Here is a 22,174-nt window from a genome sequence, read left to right on the forward strand (position 1 = left end):
ATAATCTAAATTAGTATGTCTTATCCATAATATTAATATATTATTCCTTAAACCTGGTTACCAGCTAAATAAGTCACAAGAGTTCCTTAACTCCCTATTTCCCTCCAAAAGTTTAATTTTTTTATTTTATCTTTTTTTAAAATGGACTTCAGTAAAGTAAACCCCCAACTACACAAGTAAAACCCTTTAATTTACCACAGCCCACCATTACTGCAACTTTGCTACAGTTGCGTGGAAGAGAAGAAATACGGCCACCATTAACGACATTTAAAGAAGCTATTTTTAGAAGCAGACAAGGCAATTTTGGTCTAGTATTTGAACAACGAAAAGGTAATTTTTTGATTCCTCTCTTTCATACTTAGTAATATGCATGAATTTTAGCATTTCGAAATTCCATCTTCAACAAATTTATCTATTATTACAGAGATGAAAAGTTGAATTTTTTATGTTGATTATGGTTTAGGGCTATGGTGAATAGCAAATTTTGCAATTGATTTAGTTTTATTTTGTTATTTTGTTTGATTAAGGGATGAATACTATTAATGTGGCATGGGGGTTTCTTTAGTTATAAGGATAAGCATGGTGTTCTTCGATATTATGCTGGAAAATATAGGACTTCTCCTATTGATTTTGATCTGATGTGTTGGTTTTGATTAGTTGAGTTAGCTAAGAAATGTGGAAATTATGATGAAATTGCTGAGGTTCACTATATGATTCCTGGGGAGTAGGATCTTGAGGTGGAACTTATAAGGGTTAAGAGTGATGAGGAGGTGAGAGAGTTGATTTCCCATGTAAAAACAAAACAGGGTAGTGTATTTATTGTTATGTCATTCATGGCATTCCTGATGTTATACATGTGTTATGGGAGGGTGAAATAAGAAATTCACCTAAAGGGACAGTTGGAAGGAGAAAACCATACATCCCAAAATTAAAAGAAAGGAAAAAAAGAGTCAAACAACCAAGTGAACCTTTTACTAAAAAGGGTATTGACTCAACTTTTGACCATTTCACACCTAGGGTTTTTGAGGTGGGCAAAAAACCAAGCTCCTCAACTGTTGAACCTCTCCCAAAATATTGAAAATTCACAACAAAGGAATGAGCCCATAGAAAACACCTCTGAAGAACCACAAAACACTTAATCTCCACAAATCACCCAAGTCACTCAATTATCTTCACAAATTATCCAAGATAACATTCACAGTCCAAGGACTAATGAAGTACCACTTGAGGCAGAACATGATGGCGGGTTTGCATATGATTGATAGATCCAAGGACTGATGAAGTACCTACTTAGGATGAGTTTTTGTCTAGGTTTGATTATAATTTTGAAGATTATGACCCTACTAATCCTGAATTTAACCCAGAGGTAGAACAGGGCAGGTTAAGTGAGGTAGAGCAAGAAGGAGTTGAGGGAGGTAACAATGGAGAGAGACATGTCAGTGAGGAGGAGAGGAGTGTTGAGGATGAATCTGATAAAAATTTAGACGAGGGTGTGCCTTTGTTAGATGGAGGAACTAGTGATGAAGAGTATGTGAGAACAAGGGAAGCATTAAATGGATGGAATGCAAGGGCTTTAGATATTGCAAGCAGGTTGAGAAAGAGGCTAAAGAGGGAAGGCTAGCAGGACAAGCAAGACATGCATATTGGTGGGAGTAATGGTGAAGCCACTGAGACAAGTGACTCTTTGAGTGAATATGAGGACACTGATGAAGAGATACTCACTGACACTGATTAGGAAGACAACATAATTGTAAGGAAGAGAAAAGTGAAAGTACTTGTAGTCGACAACAGCATTTACTACAATACATTACAATGGACAATGTGTATAAGGTTTGAGAACAGGGAGAAGTTTAGGAGCGCGGTAGTTAAGTATGATATTGCTGAAGGCAAAAATTTATACTGGAGTGTGAGCAACAAGAAGAGGCAACAAAGACTTGGGGAAAAATGCATGCCTAATGTCCTTTCAGAATATATACAAGCTAGGGAAGCAAGAGATCTTGCTTTGTGGTTAAATCACTCACATTAGAGCACACTTGCAACAAAAATATGGAGTCCAACAGGCAAATGAAGACAAGGTCGGTGGCTGAGCAGTTGCTTGAAATGTTTAAGTCAAGGCCACATTGGCCAGCAAAAGACACCCATGAGACAATCAGGAGGGCTTACAAGATCATTGTAAAAAGAACTATGCATACTAAGGTGAAGTATCAAGATCATAAGAAGCTTCATGACAGTATGAAAGAACACTACAACAATAGAGGCAGGTATATAACAGCTCTAACAAAGTCAAGCCCAAATAGTGTATTCACCTTGGTGGCTGATCCTTCAGCAACACCCCCTATATTTCAAACGTTTTTGTGTGTTTTGAAGGGGTAAAACAAGGTTGGATGCAGGGTTGTAGGAAGGTCCTTTGTGTTGATGGGTGTTTCTTCCAGACTTTTTTAGGAGGGCAACTATTAGCGGATGTAGGTAGGGATGCAAACGACCAAATGTATCCTTTGTATTATGTTGTGGTTGAAGGGGAAACAAAAGACTCTTGGTTGTGGTTTTTCAATGAATTGAAGAAGGTGCTTGGTGAAACTAATGGCAGTGACATTACAATTGTATCTAATGAAGCTCAAGTAACTTTCTATGCTTCTATTTGTTTTCTTTTAGTAACTACTTATTAGATATTAATATGTTAGTTACTATAGATTGCAGGCCATGTTGAATGTTGTGCACAATGTCTTGCCACAGGCAGAGCATAGACTTTGTGCAAGACATGTTACTCATTGGCATAGGTACTTTAGGGGAGATGAAATGAAGATTTTATTCTGAATGCTGCAAAAGGCTTACAGTAGTGAGAAATATGAGGATGCATTAGAGGAGATGAAAAAGGTTGATCCTAGTGCAGTTGTATCATTCAAGGCTTATAATCGAAAGTGCTTTTGCAGGGCATTTGTAAGGAGTAATACTAAGGGGGCGTTTGGTTCACATAGTGGTATGGGTTTGGAATCATGAATGAAATCAAGGTGGTATAGGTTTGGAACTTGATACCTAATACCATGTGTTTGGTTTTATTTGGGAATAAATTTTTTCTTCTATTTAATACCTAGAGGTATTGGTATGAGCCAAACCCACCTCCCCCCTTGGGTTTCTAAACCCCATGCCTTATGGGTTTGACGTATGGGTTTTAAATCTATAAAATTATTAAACAAACACTAGGTATGGGTTTTGCTCATTCTAAACCCATACCTCATACCAAAATGATATGAACCACTAGTGGAAAAATGAAGAAGGGCTGCGCTAAAAAAGGCATGTAGGGCTGCGCTTTTTGACAGCAGCCCTTTCAGTAGCAGCCCTTCACTTTTTAAGTAGGGCTGCGCTAGAAAAGCGCAGCCCTTAAGCTAGAAGGGCTGCGCTAGTTAGGAAAAAGCGCAGCCCTTCTAGCCCAGAAGGGCTGCGCTAGTTAGAAAAAGCGCAGCCCTTCTGGGCTAAAGGGCTGCGCTTTTTCCTAACTAGCGCAGCCCTTCCTACCAAAAAAAAAATAAAAAAATAAAAAAAATTTTTTGTCATTTTTTTTTACTCATAATCTCACATTTTCTGAAATTAAACAGAAGAGAAGAGAAACGAAACGAAAATACTAAACCCAAAACAATAAAAAGAATGAAACGAAAATGAAAAAAAGGAACAAAAACTAATATACAAAGAGAAGTATACAATAAGTATACAAGAACATTAATCAAAACAAAGATGAAAATACAAGAAATTATATAGAAAGAGAAGTATACAAGAACATTAATCAAAATAAACAAAGAGAAGCATACAAGAATAACATTAATCAAAATAAACAAAGAGAAGTATACAAGAACATTAATCAAAACAAAGAGAAGTATACAAGAACATTAATCAAAACATATAAACAAAGAGAAGTATACAAGAACATTAATCAAAACATATAAACAAAGAGAAGTATACAAGAACATTATAGATCTGAAAATACAAGAACTACAACCTAATAATGTTTAAATACATAAAACAAAACCCAAATACATAATTTAAGGAAAAAAAAATTTCGGAAAAACTTAAAATGGCTATTTGGAGGCTTAAACGAACTCGGATGGCTTAAAAAGCCTAAACGTCACGGCGTAGCTGTGTGAGTTTGACTCGTTGGCTCGTTCCGCTTCCGAAAAGGTATCACAATAGGCAATCGGACTCCGTCGCCATGTTTAGTGCAAATCATTTCAAGGTTTTTGTCGCAAATGTTTATGGGAGTTTTGAGATAGAAGAGAGGATGAGAGAGAAGAGAGGATGAGAGAGAAGGAGGAAAGGAATAATGAGGGACGTAGAGAGGAGAGAGAATGAGAGATAATATATTTGACGAATCCCCGCTCAATATTTCAAAGCCCGCGATTCCGAAATTTCAAATTTTTTCAGGAAGGGCTGCGCTTTTTTAAAAAAGCGCAGCCCTTCTTACCTACAGAAGGGCTGCGCTTATTTAAAAAAGCGCAGCCCTACTATGAAGGGCTACGCTTTTTTAAATAAGCGCAGCCCTTCTGCTTAGTAGGGCTGCGCTTTTTTAAATAAGCGCAGCCCTTCACTAGTAGGGCTGCGCTTTTACGAAAAGTGCAGCCCTTCCTGCGCAGCCCTTTATGTTTTTTCCCCTAGTGAACCAAACACTCCCTAAGTGTGATGTCATAGTGAATAATATGGCATAGACTTTCAATGGTTATATACTAAATGCAAGAACAAAGCACTTAATCTTCATGCTTGAAGATATTAGGACAGCTTTAATGCAAAGAATTGTGGTGAAGAAGGAAGAAATGGAAAAAGAAAAAACAAAGATGTTATGTGCCCTAGGATTAAAGCTAAACTGAACAGGAGAAACTACGAGCTGCTGAGTGTTCTGTAATGCCATCAACATCCACTTTGTTCTAGGTGTCACACAGGTTAGACACTTTGGAGGTTGATGTTGATGCAAGGAGTTGTACTTGCAAGAAATGGGATATCACTGGTGTGCCATGTTGCCATGGTTGTGCTGTTATTTTCTTCAAACATGAGGAGTCTAAAGCCTATGTGCATGAGTGCTACACTATGAAGCCTGAATCCCACCATGTGTTGGAGAAAAACACTGGCCAAAGGTGGACCTGCCATTAAATCCTCATCCTATTAAGATAGGTCCTAGAAGACCAAGGAAGAACAGAAGAAAAACTCCCATTGAAGATCCCAAGAAGTCGGGGAAGTTGACAAAACATGGTGTAGAAATGAGTTGTAGTGTGTGCAAATCAAAGGAGCATAATAAGAGAAGGTGTCCTGACAAGGACAAGGTAGTTGAGCCAAAACCTAAGAGACCTAGGGTAAGGCCCAAAAAAGGGGGGGTCCAGGAATGATGGAGTTGAATCATCACAAGCACAACATCACTAACAAACAACAGAACATTCTGCACTAGGAAGATATGGGAGAACAATCATAAGAGGAAGGAGTAGAGGGATCAAAGGAGGTGGTGCCAGGGATGGAAGGGGTGAAAATAGTAGTATAGGCAGAGGTGGGAGGGGGGCCAGTGCTCTTAGAGGGGTAAGAGGTGACAGAGCTGGCAGAGGTGGGAAGGGGGGGGGGGTCAGCACTGTTAGAGGGAGAGGTGTTAGAGGTGGAATAAGTGGGAGGGGTGTTAAGGGTGTAGGAGTTTACTTTGATGAACAAGGAAATCCAACTACTTTCAATAGTGAAGTGCAAGCCAGTCAACTGTCTCAAAGAAGTACATTAGCAACAAATGCTCCTGCTAGCCAACCTAACTCATCACCAAATCTTTGATCATTTTACTTTTGCACTGAATTTTGGCTTCATTTTGGTTTAATCTTGTTGTGTTTGTAATTGAACCTTAGATCGTTTAGGTCTGATGTGTTGAGTCAACCTTTTTTGGGTTTACTTTTACTTGTCAAACAACACTGCATATTGTTGGCTCAATTATATTGGTTATTTCAGATTAATGAATTCATTTTGATTTCTCTTACTCTAGTTATGATTGCAAGTGTTGTGTTATACGCACAAGTCGATTGAAAATTATGCTAAAGTGTAAGATTGTAAAAAACAACAGTTGCAAAGATTGGAAATAACTGAATATTTTATTTACTCTATTAAACGAAAAATACACTTCATTGAGCTAATAAATACTACTACTTTGCCTTCCTAACATATTTGTCTAACAAATTCCACTTCCTAAATGACCAAAATAACCAACAAAAAAGTGCACACAAATTGAACTCATTGTCAATTCCCACAAAACATACAAGCCAAAACAACCCAAGACAAAATTAGGGTGTAAACCAATTTCTTCATTCATTGCTGCATTCTTGAACCTTGTTTCAATCAGTTCCACCTTCAACATTTCACTCTTAATTCTTCTTCAATTTCTCGACTTTCTCATGTAATATGGTATTCTCTGCTTCTAACTTCTCAATTAACTTTTTCTCTACCATTACTAGTTCCATCATCAACCATATTCACATCATCAAGGTACCATTAAATTTACACCACAGACAAATTAATTTAAAGATATAAAATCCTAAAATAATCAAATCAATTGCAACAAAAAAAAGAATAATTTAAAAAACTAACCGGTGGAAATTTAGGGCATCCCCAATATCGTCTCCCTACATTTTCTCCTCGCTTGACAACCTTCACAAAAGCATGAAGACGATGAAAGCATTGTAATCCAACTGAAGAAGAATCACTTGCGATCTTCTTTCTTCCTTCTCTAATTTTTCGCAACTGGTTTCTTTTTTCCTTTCAACTAGTTTCAACTGCTTTAAATGGGGGAGATCACCTAATTAAAGGCAAACATGTAACTTAGTTCACGATCACCGGTTATAACAAGTTAACCAGGTTTAAGGACTAATATTGTGGATAAGACATAATAATCTGGATTATACAAGAATAATCATTAGTTGGGATTAATATTGACAGACCGACCATAGTTGAGATTATTTATGTGAATTTTTCCATGATTTAATATGGTTTACACATGCAAATTGCATACTCCTCCTTTCTTTATAGTTACAAATTTCGTTTATGACCATTATTCTGTTTTATGGCAACTCTTTTACTTTTCTAATTTTTAAATTGTATAATTAATTACTACCCTTGTTTTATATTAATTGCATCTTTTTTCTATTTGAAAATTCCACATTGATTGCAATATTGCCTTATATAATTTAGTATATATTTCGTTTTTCTCTCCTATCACATGAGCCACTTTTTTTACATATCTCTTTTTCTTTCATCTTCGCATAGTTTCCTTTAAATTAAAAATGTGTCAACTTTATATGTTACAATTACATATGAGATGGAATGTTACCCCGCAATTAATGAAATGATGTGTATGACATTGAAGAAATATAAGTTGTGTCTACCTTATACGTTACAATTATAGGCCGTTTTGGTTGTATATTTCTAGAACTCCTCAAAGCTGGGAATCAGAAGAAATATTGGGTTAGTTCCTCTTCTTGCATTTTAGTGTCACTATTTTGCTTGACTCATTTATTCACTTAAGTCTTCTTGTCCAAGGTGCCTTATCTTTCTTTTTAGAAAATAAATTTCAAGAATCTTGACTTAAGATAGTTTTTTTTTTAATATGTATTAACAAGTTTTAGCAAGTTCTATCAAGTTCATATAAGTTTAATTTAGTTCCAATTAATCATTTTATCTTACAGAATAGGTCCAAATAATACATGATTTTGTCCAAATTAGTTGAGTAGATGAGTTGGTGTTGATGATGATAGAGTGTTGATGGGTTGTATACAAAGCAATGTGATGAATCTCCTTAGATGGATGATAACCTTTGATTTACTAGTCTTGATGGTTTCCCGAAGAAACACACTCCAATGCTTAAGGTAATTGGTGACTATATCAGTTGAGTGGTTCTTTGTGAATGCTTAATGAACATACTTGCATAGTTGCATGAGCATGGCATGGGAGTATTTATAGCAAGGAAGAGAGGGCCAAACATGGGCTTAGGACTTAGGTCATGAGTTTATGTCGTTCCCTTTCTTCGAGTTGCACCCTTGGAAAGCCATTAGTAGGTGCTTCCCCTTTGGCAAGCTTAGAAGAATGGGGGCTAAACATATACCAAACCTTTTGATTATTGGTCCATATTCTGACCCCAACAATAACTAATAAGTTTCAATTAGTTCAAATTTCAGGTTGAATAAGGTAAAGAGAACGCACCTCGAATTCATTTTTGATATAGTATTTTAAATAAGCAGGTGTCTTATTAATTTTACAATAGGTATTATACATATGTACAAAACGGGCTTGTCTGATTCCTCTTCCTTGAACCAAACAGTTGCAATAAGGTAATTGTGTGGGACTTCACTTCACTTAGCTTTTAGGAAATGAACTAAATAGACCAGGAAATTGTCTCAATCTTTTTTATTCCCTATTTCTCTTTCTCAGTTTCTTTTTATTTCCCGCAGTATACTAAACGTCCCTATGTAATTTTGATTATAAAAAAATATCAATCAAAAAATAGGACTTGGAAGCTAACGCATATAAGATCTCTTTTGACAACATTGAAATAACTATAATCTGAGAATTTTGACTTAATCTAAAAGGTAAAAGCAATCAATGTTCGCTGATATATTGTTTAAGGTAAATTTTAGTGGCTGAGATACTCTTTTAAAAATTATTAAAATAATAATTCTTGAAGGTAAACGTACCTTCTCAAGATAGAGTTTTGTTTTTCTAACATATCATCTCTAATAATTAGATGGTTTAACATTAAGCTTAATGTTAGACCAACTAATTAACCGCTTCAACCAATTAACTGCACACTTTTAATATCTTTACTGTATATATTAGTTATGAGCTTCAACCATTTAGTTAAGCCAAAATTATAACTATTGACTGGTAATATGTTAACCCAAAATTCAAAATAATCAACCAGAAAAACATATCAACCACCCATACCGTAACTATCAAGCCAAAACCAATTAGCCAAAATATTGTAACCATCAACCAAAACCATAAAAATCTATCGAAATAATTACTATCAACCCAAAAACCATCACTATCTATTGGAAACGATAGTATGAACCAAAATATCATACCCATTAACCCCAAAATGATAATTATTAATCCAAAATCATTAATATTAATCCAAAAGAATACTCCCTCTATTTTTTATCTTTCTCACATGGAATCTTGACTCTATTCATACTTAGAAAAAATCTTCTCAATTTTTCACAATTTAAAAGAAAAGTTATAATCATATAGGGTCTTGTTTGATTTGTCTCAATTAGTACTCTAGTCTTTATTAATATTCAATTGTTATAATTTTTACTAATATATAAGTTCAAAGTCATGCTGTCATGAATCAGGAGACGCGCACTAGAAAAGTGAGAATGATAGAAAAAAAAACTAGAGGGAGTAAGTATTAACACAAGAAAAAGTTTAATTAATTACCATAAAACTATAACTATATCCAAAAAATGATAAGTATTAATCTAAAATCATAACTATTTATCCAAAAAATACCATATAGTTAATCCAAAAACTTTACTGTTGGTCTTGTAAGAGACCGCCTACTTTTAATTTAAAATTAGGCTCGGCCCAATCCTAATATTAAGAAGAGAACATGCATCTTTTTTAATATTGTGACCAATTTAATTTATTTAGGGATCAAGTTAATTTATTTCATGACCATTTTAACCTATTCAGTAATGATATTCTTTAACCATTCAGTGACTAGTTTAATCTGTTCCGTAAGACTATCGAGTTAGTGTTTGAAATAGTCTGTTGTAGTTGGAGAATCAAGAAAGCAAAGGAAGGAGAAGAAAATGGATGACTAGAATAGTGTTCGGTTAGAGTGAAATGGAATGGACTTGTTAGAAAAATTCAGTATTGAGTTCGTCTAATCTATACTAATATATTAAAAGGCGTGTGTAACACAGGAACGGTGCCACGTGGCGCTCTCTCCCTAGGGAGTTTTAGTTCATGTAATCCATGTACAATAAAAAAAATAGAAATTGCATAGTATAAGTTTTGATCCCATGACCTCAAGTTCATGTACTAAAGTTTTAACTACTAGACCAAGTTGTATTTAGTGCTATCATATCAAAGTACAATATTAATAAATGAAATTTTTCTTACCTCCGGGGCATAGCCCGGGCCTAATAACTAGTTTTATGTTAAAATTAGAGCGCATATTCTATTAATTTGTGAAACTTTAACTATCAAAATAATAATCATAACTACTTACCGAAAACCATATTAATAACTCGATTATCATAACTAATAACCAGAAGACCATTTAACTAAAAACTATGACTAGTAATCTAAAATTGATAACTATTTTATTCAATTAAATACCATAACTATTAATTCAAAATTATAAATATCAGCTTGAAAACCATAACTAGTAATCTGAAATTCTCAACTGCTAATAAAAAATTATTATTGTTAACTAATAAAAATAACTATTAACTCAAAATTATTATTGCAACAAGAATTTTTCTTACACTGAACTAGATGGTTGACGTGCCTTTAATCCAAAACTTTTAGAGATTGAAAAGTGAGAATTTATACCCAGAAGCATAAATCTAAACAAACACCTCAAATATGAGATTGATGAGAGTCAAACTACCGACCATGAGATTGGGAGGTGAGAGCCCACATGATTCTCGAACACTTATTTTTTTGACCAAGCATGTAGTTTGATAATAATTTAGAGAAAAAGATTCGTTGCAGTTTGCCACTAAAAAGAAAAGTCTAAGTCCAGCCATAGCCCTTAGCCCTTAGCCCATAGGTATACCGTATATTGTTTCCAATTTCCATTGATGTGTTATTACTACATTTATTTATCTTTGTTTGTTTCTTCCTCCTACTTATCCTTGAACCCGTTGCTCTCACTAGTCACCAGTCAGTCAGTCACCACCATCAAGGCTCAAGGAGAGGATTGGTATTATTATTTATTACCACATCAATAACCTTAAACTATAGATTTTTTTTGAGAAAAAAAGTCTAGCATATTTGGACTATACCATAGACATTGTCTTCTTTGCGTATCATATTTATTATAAGATTTTGACCATCTTTTCATTCATACATAGTGAAATATTATCATATACTTGCTACATTTGTTAAGTATGAATGTATGATGTGTGATATTAAAAGTTGAACTTTTCATATCCTTAGTACAACTGAACAATTTTCAAGCAAAAACTGTCAATTAAATAAGTTAATTTGTACTTATTAGGATTCTAGAAATGTTTGACGTTACTACCTTCTTCGCAATCGTAGAGTTATTATGATTACTTTTAAATTTTAAAATTTGCAAAAATATTAGTAGGTTAAGTAAGTCAACCTATCCTAAATCCATCTTTAGTTTTTGAGTTAAAGGGAATAATTTTTGAATTGAATTGTTCAGCCTAAAAAACCAACGCATATATTTGAACGAATTAATAAGATTGACTTGCTTAACTAAAATGCATTAAAAAACTTAGACTAAGACTTTTGAAAATTTTACTCCTTTTGTCCCACAATATAGTATTTATTTATCGTTTTTCATGCATATTCAAGAAAGTGTAATATCTCATTATTTGTATTAGATGCTATTACTTGTATTTGAGAGTAGATAGTTTTTTTTTTCCATTCTTTTAGAAATAAATACACAAACAACATAAATTGAAACTTTTAGTGAACTGTAAAATCTATTTCAACAATTAAAAATTGACTTAAATAAACAAAAATAACCAATAGTATTACAACAATGTAAAAAATTAAAATAGAAAATTTTTAAGGGTTATGCTATATACATTGCTTAAAGTGGAAATTAATTGTAAATTTATGACAAAAATTTGCATTAATCTATGTAATAAATGATCAATTAATGCTTGTTTTCTCATTTTTAGCTTCTTATATACTCCCTCCGTTCCAAAATATAGTTCCCATTTCCCTTTTTTCACGGTAATTTATGCAAGTAGAATATAAGAGAGATAGTAAAGATTTTTTGTTTATTTAAAAAAATGTTGTATGGGAAAAGATGATTTTAGGAGAGAGAGTGGAGAATAATTGGTGAAAGAGCATTAATTCTAACATTTTGGTTGAATAAACAAAGGAAAAAACAAAGTTCAAGAAGAAATAAATGATGGGACACGGTTTTTCTAGACAAATTACGGAAAAATGTAAAACTAATTATGGAAATGGAAACTATATTTTGGGACACCCAAAATGGAAATGGGAACTATATTTTGGGACGGAGGGAGTACTATCCTTAAGACTGCATTTATCTTTTCCCACTTTAAACAAGTACAATTTATTTGAAAATCCAAAAACAAATACAAGCATTATATTATGAGACAAAAGCCATATTTATTTATCACGAATCTATTCATATATATTAAAAGGCGTGCGTAACAACGTCGATGCGCCACGTGGCACTCTCCTCCTGCCACTAGAATTTTGCCACGTGTCTGTTAACGAACAAAGTCAAGTGGTCATTATTTAAAAAATAAATGTGTTGAAGCCTGGGCTCGAACCTCTAACCTTACGTAAGGGTTTTCAAAGAATCACCATCTCATCTAACATCTCTTAATGATCCATGTTTCCACAAAATTATAAATATGTGTTGTAATTAGTTAATGTTATCCCTTGCATCCTTAAAAATAAATAAATTTGCATGTTGTGTTGACCACTACAGTACTACCCCTAGGGAGTTTTAGTTCATGTAATCTATGTACAATAAAAAAATTTAGAAATTGCGTGGTATAGGGTTTGATCCCAAGACCTCAAGTACATATACTATAGTCTTAACCACTAGGCTAAGTTGTATTCATTGTTATTATCATAAAGTATTATATTAATAAATAAAATTTTTTCTTACCCGGGGCATAGCCCGGGCCTAATAACTAGTTCCCAACCTACATTATGAGTCCAAGGACTTCATGATATTAGGTTGGCGAGTTGGGTTAAATTGAGAATGTAAATGTATAGCAGGGGTTTTATCGTAATTTTGGATAGGATTATAAGATTCTGACTTCATCCGTACATTGAGTCAAAATCATATCACATACTCTCTTTCGGGAATCCCACAAGTCTGGGGCTGCGAAGATCTGCGTAACAAATGTCACCTTAATTTCCACAAAAATAACAAAAACACCCTCCATATCTGATGACGTGGCTCACTCTAGTGCTACTTTTTCAGGTGGTCCTACTCCTACAGATCTCCATTCTCCCGAAATTCTTGATGATCTGTACTTCTTTCTTATCACTCATTTACTGCTATCCACGTGTCTATTGTCATCATCATTAAACCATCTGTCTTTCTTTTCTTTTTCGTTTATTTTTTTGGTTTTTTCTATACATACAATCTTTTGGGCTGTTTTTACTATTATTGAGAATTGAGGCTCTAGTATGGACCATGTGCATGTTCTTAATTTATCCGGCCCATTATCTTTAATAGAACCAGGGCCTAATTTTTTTATTGGATCGCTTTAGCCCATTATGATACTTTTAAGGCTTAATTTTAAACACGAGCTCAACCCAACAACTCGTGACTTGATAAACTGTCATTAATAAGGCTTTAATAATAGAGCTTTTTTTAATAAAAACTAGTTGTTGGGCTGTTGAGCCCTGATGATACGCTAGGTGATCTAATAAGTAAAAGAATTTAGGCTATGTTTAGTTCACCTGAAATTTTCTGATCTGAACTTATCTGATCTGATCCGAACTTATTTTTTCTGATCTGATCTGATCTGATCTGATCTGATTAGATCTGAAATAAGCAAAAATAAGGTGAACTGAACATAGCCTTAGTGTTTAGTGGGCATTTGGTCACAGGTAAAATTCATAGTTTGGTGGTTGGATAATGACTTTATTAATCATATCAATTTAATGCTTGCATTATATAGGATAACACTGCTACGCATACCCACCGGATAGACAACCCATTACTAATAGTAGATTTAAAAAATATTAATTATGTTGAGTTGAATTCTATTACCACAATTCTTAATAAGTCTTTATTAAAGGTGTATAGTCTACTTGGTGGGTAGACAAAAAAATTTCCAAGAAAAACTATTATCATCAAAATCGAAGCGATATTGTTATGATAAGATGAGGGATCACTTTTAAAGTAAAATTTGATTTCTTACCCAAGTGATCTATTAATATCATTGTAAACAAACTTACACAACACTTACAAAGTTTCCTTATCAGTCATCACCCACCAAGCCAACATACCTTGAAAGTTGTAGCTATCATATGGACGATGTCATCAATAACATTTCTTTTTGCCTTTGATAACAAATGGGATTATGAAATCAGTTAAATCGTGTAATTGATTGGTGACAACTGACAGATAGGATAATGAAAGTTTATCTGATTGCATGATTAATTTAATGGATCTTTACGTCTTTTAAGCTTTTCTTGTACCAAAAAGATATATTGCTTTGTGTAGAAGTAGCTTGAAAAAAAAAACAGATTAGTGGGTTAAGCTACGCCCTTGTATGAGGGCATATGTTCCAAGACTGGAGAGTGCAAGGTGACATGTAGCTGAAATATAGGGAGACTTCGTCCATTTAAGCTCCGTTTGGTAGGGTGTAAAATATTTTCCATGAAAATGAGTTTTCTCTTTCCTTTTATTTTCCGTTGTTTGGTTTGATAAGGGGTGTAAAACAAGATTTCAATCAAGGGAGCTTTAGGTGAAAATCATTTTCCTTTCAAAAAGAAGGGAAAACACATTTTCATCCCTTTTCTTAGCAACCTTTTACTATCCTCTTATCCATCCTTTCCCTTCCCCTTCCATTTTTCTCTTTTCCATAACTTTTTTTACATTGAACCAAACAAAGGAAAATTAGCTTTGCATTTGAATTTTCCATTATAAAATGTTTTACATGAAAAATCATTTTACATTAAAAATGTTCTACATCCAACCAAACGGAGCCAGACATTAGACTCACCGTTACAGGATAACAGCAACTGAAATGTGTTGATAACAAATAGCGCTATTTTTTGGGTCACTAAATTATTCACCCTTTTTTCTACGACTATACATTATATACTAGTATTAAGCTTCAAAGGCTTAAAGTAAGAGAGACGAGAATGAGGTACACAAATAACACAATTATTATGTATGCATCACACAGAGGAAAGATAGTACTAAGAAGTAAGTAAAAAAAACCTAAAGATAAGCAAATGTGTGACTCTCATTTTGATGTGAAGAGACAAGAAAACTACTCTTTTTCCCCTGGTTTTTCTAACAAAGCTCATTTCAGATATGCCAATTATTTTCAGATACATTTGACTAAGCACCTAAAACTTTGCCTGGCGTTTATGATTTTCAGTTCCTCGTAAAGGAAACACCCTTCTCAATGCTTCCTGCCAGCTCCTTTTTCGCCTTCTCCAAGCCAGCCCTATTATATATATTCATGCAACTTGTTTTAGCCAAAAGAAAATCATAAAAACGAACAGAAAACACCTATAAGAACATAAGTTGATTTTCAGCTGCAAATCATAATACTACCAATGTAATGTTAATGTACCTTTCATACTCATTTAATGGACCAAGCGGGAAAACCTCCTCAGCTCCAGAGCGACCAAGCCTTACTTTTGTTGCAAAGAATGGCAGTTCAGTCACCTACAAGTGAGAAACAAGTGTATTATGTGAATTAAATAGAATTTTAAAGTACTTGTATATGTAAGTGCAGGAGGGGATCGAGCATGCCTGAGAATCCACAAAAGCACATTCAATAACACCAGCATCTCCCCTCAAACCTCGAAGGCAAGCATCAGCAAATTTGACAGCAGCATATGCCTGCAGTTCAAAGAATCTTATAGTCAATCTCGGTTTCTTTTACTGAAGGAGGCACTAGGCAGGGTCATATATTAGCTGAATCCAAAGATCATTGGTCATCTAAGTTTGGGCACACGTAAAAAAACAGAGAGGTGATCAAATCTAGACAATGTGAGGTTTATTTTAAGGCTTTATCTAAAATCCCATCCCATATTCCCATCTGAAAGAAAGAGACACAAATTAAAAACTAAATCAAAGTGAGATTTACAGCAACCTACCATTGAAAGAGTGGCGGATCCAGCCCCAGCTTTTGCCTACAAATGACAGAAAAATATTCAGCACTCATTAATGATCAATGATTTACTTCTTTAAGATGAAACGGAATTCTCAGTTTATATATAGGATAAATGAGATGCATTGCTACACCTGAATTCTGAATTTGCCAAATAAAAGAAAGTTAATCCTCTAGCTCATGAATCGTGAGGCATAAGAGCAAGCTAAATCCAGGTGATAGATGAACAATTTACATGATTAAAGAAAATGCTCATCAAGCAATCCAGTATATCAGATTTCAGGGAAAAGAAAATTCTCATCAGCCAAATAGAAAAGAAATCAGACAAACAAAAAAGAAACAATAGCAACCTCAACTACTTCTGTTCCACCATTTTGGATGCGATCTGTCAGGGAATTGATTTCTTCAGGAGTAAAGCTGCATGGAGGCTTAACCTGCATCACAGAAGAAACTGTAACATGGCACCATCACTAAGATACAAATTCATAACAGATAGCATTCACTTTCACAAACCTGGGACAAGAGGGGAAGAATTGTAACACCAGCATGGCCTCCTACCACCGGAACATCAACCTCTCTAGGATCAAGTCCCAAAACTTCAGCCTGGAGAAATACAAACAAAAAATTTGCAATATTAAAAAGCCAGAAATGATAGACTTGAGTCATGTAGGGGAACAATTAGCAGCTCAATAACAGTCCATATTCCATACATTCTTTAATTTGAGAAAGGGAGGGGGAGGGGGAGCATGGTGCACCATTAGGCAGGGACCACATCTCAAGCATATATAACTACTTGACATCATCGCAAAGAAAAGGATTGATCAACCTCATATAAAAACATCAGATTTGATCACAATGACTGTTATAACTCCATCTTAAAAGCGAGCATCCCTATTTATAATCAGCCAAAACAAAAACTGTTGTCTTTATCTCATAGAAGTATTACAGGTTTCATAGATGTCATCCATTTCATTCATAGAGACTAGAGCTAAAAGAGTCACCATTTGTAACTTTGTGTCACAAGTCAGTAGATGCCCAACCTATGTCTCTCACTTCCTTCTGTTTAAAAATTCATGAGCTGACACTTCCACGCATAGTAGGGAATAGGACAAGGCAACCCATTTCTCCTGATTTTTCTGTTTTGCACATACAGTTTGTCATCCATGGAGTTAAAATTAGCAATTAGGTGCAACAAAAAAAAAAACTTCTGCTCGAGTATGATAGTTTGTTGTTTCTTTGATACTTGCAGACGGAAGTAAAGCGAGTGTGAAACCTGCGCCAATACCTATTGAGCTTGATTGAGAACAGGGGATCCATAAATCAAAAGCCTCCTTCAAATGAAATGTGAAACCACATTTGTGCCAAATCCCCAGGAGAACTTGAGCTTTGAAGACAAAAATAAGCAGAGAAAATATATCAGGCTTCTAGCTTACATAGGAAGATTGAAGAAGGTTGTGTGTCAAACAACACAGTACAGGGGTTACATAGGAAGATTGAAGAAGGTTGTGTGTCAAACAACACAGTACAGGACTAGTCATAGGAAGCTTAAAAGTGGAAAAGATATTCCTCTCAAGTCTTGAAACCAGTAAGGAAATATCGCTCAAACAACTGTGCAAGCCTCCCTTCTGTCAGCCATTCAGTGTGAGAATCACAACAAGCCGCTTGAACCAGATAAGCATGCGTCAAATGGTCTCAACTCTCAAGAAGATAAAAAGCAGGAGAACGGAAAGGTTAAGATCTGCAACACCAAAACAAAGGTCCGAATGACTTCCTGGAACTCGAAAAGACAATATCCTTCTAGTCTAAATCACAAGATGATCACATTGCACTAGAAAGGAATAGAATTCTTTGATTACTTGAGTCTTGAAAGGGAAGTATTTCCACACGTCTTGCTTCTAGGAGGTCAAACTAGCAGCAATTCATAGTTTCTACACAAGGCATTTGCAGCTGTCAGCGTGAGACTTGCTCAAAATGTGGTTAGTTGGATCCAGCTTTCAACTCAAATCGATCCCCAAGGCATGAAGTTCAACATTCTTCTATGGCTTGTTGCTGCAGCTCAATTGTGAGGCATGTGTTGTCATGACCATGGCATGTGACCTATGGAGCATCTACAGCACACAGTGTGCGAGAAGCTGAGGTGTATTTTCACAGAAGTAGCAAGCAAGCGGATCAATACTACCATGTTTGTGTCACAGCTTTTCTTAAACGAATTCAAAGATCTTGCTCTCCGAGTCCAAAAAAGTGGCATATGCCCCTGGAGGACAAGTACTTGATGCTGCGTAGGGACTTGGGGAAGAACACAAAGTGAAATCTAAGTGCCATAAATGACCAGGGTCCAAGTCAATGATGTTATTACAACTGCAGGTATTATTCATAGGCGCGCACATTAATCAGTAGTAAAAGTATATGGAGTTGGTTTATCTTAATCAACTAAAATATTGTTTCACCTTTAAAGGAAAGGGGACGTGAATATTCATCCTCAGACTCCCTAATTGGTGACAAGATACAAATTTCATATCAATTTGTATCATGTAGCTTCTCACATGGGGGAAGGAAGGTAGCTCATGCCAAGGCCAAATCTAGGGTTCCACAGAGAAGAAAGGATATAGACTACAGATGGAAGAGGCCGTCACCGAATGAAGAATCCTGAACCTGGACGTTTCCGCCATGGACGTTTCCGCGGTGGATTTGGGGCGATTTTTTTTGGTTTCGTTGATGGTTGTGCCGTGTGCGTGGCCTCGGTGGTGGTGTGCGTGGTTTCGGTGGTGGTTGTGTGTGGTGGTGGTTGTTGCGTAGTGAGGAGGTTTAGTGATGGTGAGGATAAAAGAGAAAGTTAAGGGTTAAATTTTATTTGCAATTGCACTTTGGGGGTGATTTTAAGCAATTTTGAGGGATGTTTAACAATTCTCCAACTATATATTAGTAAAAATTATAATATGCTGATATTTTGACTATATATTGAGACTAATCCAGAAACACTTTATATTATAACATTCGAAGTCAAACTTAGTATATGAAAAATGCAAAAGTCAAATCTTGCAAATATTAAGAAACAAAGGAATTATATAAAATACACTCTTTTGTGAAGTGTGAACAATTCTACGGGCAATACGAAAATTCAGAAAAATCTGTTATAACTTTGCAGGCCATATTTCTAAGTTATGTTTAACGTGTCAGGCTTACATTCACAAACTATTCAAGGTGTTGGTAAGTGGTTATATAACTAATATTAAAGGCTAAAGCAGCAACTCTATCTGATGAATTCAGACTTGGGATTCACAGATTTGAGAAATTGCTCATTTGAGCATGAGTTGAGTTAAATGAAGATCGGATACCATGCCCACGGTACTTACATGAAATATCAAAGCAATAGCCAGAAAGCATAAGAACATCATGATGATAACCTTGATCATGAGTTAGAAATCATAAACTAGAAGTAGCCGTTTCTAAAACTTACATACAAATCATTGAAAGACAATGAAGCGTACCACAAATGTATTGGCCCTGACAACATCAAGCATTGTAACACCAAGCAAACGCTTTGGATCGTATGTACCAGCCTTCTTGAAAATCTCTGCAGCAATAGGAACTGTGGAATTTACAGGATTACTGATTAGGTTGACAATTGCTCTCGGACAGCACCTTGCAATCCCTTCACTAATTGTCTTAACAATTCCAGCATTAATTTTGAATAGATCATCCCTTGTCATCCCTGGTTTTCTTGGAACCCCAGCAGGAATGATGATAAGGTCCATGCCTGTCAAGGCCTCATCCAACTTATCTTTCCCCACAAAACCACGCACCTATCCAGTGAAACAAAAGAATCAGCTTCAAAGAAACACAAAACGACATTGTCAATTTTGGTATGATTGATCCAAGGAAGAACCACAAGAATTGAGGTAAGAAAGCAAGAATGGGGGAAATTTATACATTAGAGAAAAAGGAAAAAAAATTCTCTCCTCTTCTAAGGAATTCAGAGCTTAGGTGAAATTCTTTCCATGTTTTTTACACTTCATCTTAATATCTTAAATCATCCAAATAAGAAAGTAAACCTGATACTTCAACACCAAGTCTCCAACTCCATTTCACTATACATCATGTTGCTTACACGAGGTTTAAAGATTTAACAAGCTAGTATTATAATTCTAAGTTTAAGCAATAGGAACTCTCACCTAGCGATTAAATCCATTTGTTCAATAATAAGACTTCAAAATCAATTACAACTCATACACTCAAATGTCCTAACTTACGTCCATTACATTATACAACACCTTGCTTACATGAAGCTGCTATTGACCTTCTCAAGTGAAACAATAGGAACTTGCACCAAGCTTACAATCCATTCGATCAACAATATGACTTCAAAATCAATTACATTTCAAACACCTAAATATCCCAACTTCGCCAAACCCGCTGTCATAGCTTTGCCATCCTTCTCTTGTAGTAAACACTTAATTCAGCTACCATCATATTTGATATTGTTACCATTCATCATAGATGACAAAACTTAACTGATGAAGCAACAAGATTCTTTCTACACTCCAAGGCACCCAATTCCCATCCCACCAAAATTTATATCAACCATTCATTATTTCAACTTCTACCAATTATGATCCAAACTAAGCTTGGTATCAGAATAATATCTAAATAAATGTCAAAAAAAAAAAAGATTTGCTTTTCCAAAATACTATATAGACTTGAATAAATTTCAAAAAATGAAATCTAAGGTTAATAATGCCGGATTCTAAAATCAATGTTACTATAGTCTATAGACATTAACAGCTTTAAAAACTATGTATTGCACAAAAAGTAGTACTAATTACTCAAACTAACAGAAACCATCAAAAAACCTAGATTCAACCAATTAAGTAGGAGTTGTTTTTCTCCATCACACCCAATTCAATTAAAAAAGTAGGAGATGTTCATTGGTATTGATCTCTGTGTACAAAATCTAATCCTTGATATTTATCATGAGTATGGTTGGTTCTCTTTCCTACGAACGTGTGTATGTACTAAATTCGGCATCAAACCCAATTCAATCAAAATAAGTAAGAGACTAATAAAGTATTCAATTGAAAAATAGAAATCATACGACGGCGCCGGTGTCCATGTGGCTGATATCGGCGGTAACACCAAGGGTATTAACGACGTCGTATAAGTGAAGAACAGAAACAAGTGGATTCATCTTCATCAACATGGAAAGAGGTTGACCAATTCCACCAGCTGCTCCAACTATTGCCACCTTAAATCCAGGTGCTGCACCTTTTGCTCTACAATTCATCCGCCCAATACTCGAACTTCCCTCCATCATCTATAATTTCTCAATACACAAAAACAATTCCATTAAAACTCGTACAATTTTACTTGATTATTTATTACTAGAGGAGAGAGAAAATGAACAAAGAACCTGGAAATTAGGAGGATGAAGATGAGCTGCAATCCTCGCGATACGTTGATTGGCTTCTGAAGTGCTCTGCATCTTGGTGTTTGAGGAGAGAGAAAATGAGGAGGTGGTGAAGACGATGATGGTGATGAAGAAGAATGATGACGGTTGAAGTTTAAGTTTGGGAGGGAGTATGGAGAAATGTGCCAAATTAGAGAGAGATTAGTGTGTGAAATGAATTTTATTGGGGCCCTTTCCCTTATCCTTCAAGGTGAACCTTCCAAATCAGTTGTGGCCTTCCGTTTAATCTATGGTTGTTGCTTGCTTCTTCGTTTTTATTGTTTCTGGATATGTTTTTTATCCCTTCAACTCATTATAAATGTTTTGCATTAATCTATTATAGCACAAAATTTGAAGTAAGAATTAAGGTTGTTCTAATTGATTTGAGACCCGTTTTTCATTTATGTAATAAAGGTTTGACTTTTGAACTTTATTCCTTGTAAAGTGAAGTTTTAAGAATTTGCATCTTACATCATTGTGTAAATTTACATCCGTGTATAAGATGCAAATCGTAAATTTGTAAAAAAATTTAGACGAGGAAGAAAGACTAATAACTTTTTCGGCATACTTCCTCACATTCACAGGTGCATTGACACTTAGCGGCAAATATTGAAGATAGAACGATCAAGGAAAACCACTCCCATTGCACAAATTGAATCTTACACTCGACGTACAA

General features: G+C 35.0%; 1 protein-coding gene across 1 annotated transcript; it reads right to left on the reverse strand.

The window, feature by feature from the left end:
* Positions 1–15,075: 15,075 nt before the first annotated feature.
* Positions 15,076–21,703, reverse strand: LOC104895842 (malate dehydrogenase, glyoxysomal). The gene is made up of 9 exons (XM_010682470.4): positions 21,463–21,703; positions 21,148–21,366; positions 19,544–19,858; positions 16,569–16,658; positions 16,406–16,489; positions 16,042–16,077; positions 15,695–15,784; positions 15,513–15,607; positions 15,076–15,383 (listed from the first exon to the last, which is right to left on the reverse strand). Exons 1-9 carry the CDS (start codon positions 21,532–21,534, stop codon positions 15,311–15,313), a joined length of 1,074 nt encoding a protein of 357 aa, XP_010680772.2. The 5' UTR covers positions 21,535–21,703; the 3' UTR covers positions 15,076–15,310.
* Positions 21,704–22,174: the final 471 nt, after the last annotated feature.

Source organism: Beta vulgaris, chromosome 6, assembly GCF_026745355.1.
Source record: "Beta vulgaris subsp. vulgaris cultivar EL10 chromosome 6, EL10.2, whole genome shotgun sequence".
NCBI lineage: Eukaryota > Viridiplantae > Streptophyta > Magnoliopsida > Caryophyllales > Amaranthaceae > Beta > Beta vulgaris.

Excerpts from the sequence above, each read along its gene's own strand:
- LOC104895842 (XM_010682470.4), bottom strand. The coding sequence starts at position 21,534 with ATGCAGAGCACTTCAGAAGCCAATCAACGTATCGCGAGGATTGCAGCT. Across the intron at positions 16,659-19,543 it reads TCAGGGCCAATACATTTGTG|GCTGAAGTTTTGGGACTTGA; the intron begins GTACGCTTCATT and ends GTATTTCTCCAG. Across the intron at positions 15,785-16,041 it reads GATCCGCCACTCTTTCAATG|GCATATGCTGCTGTCAAATT; the intron begins GTAGGTTGCTGT and ends TTTGAACTGCAG.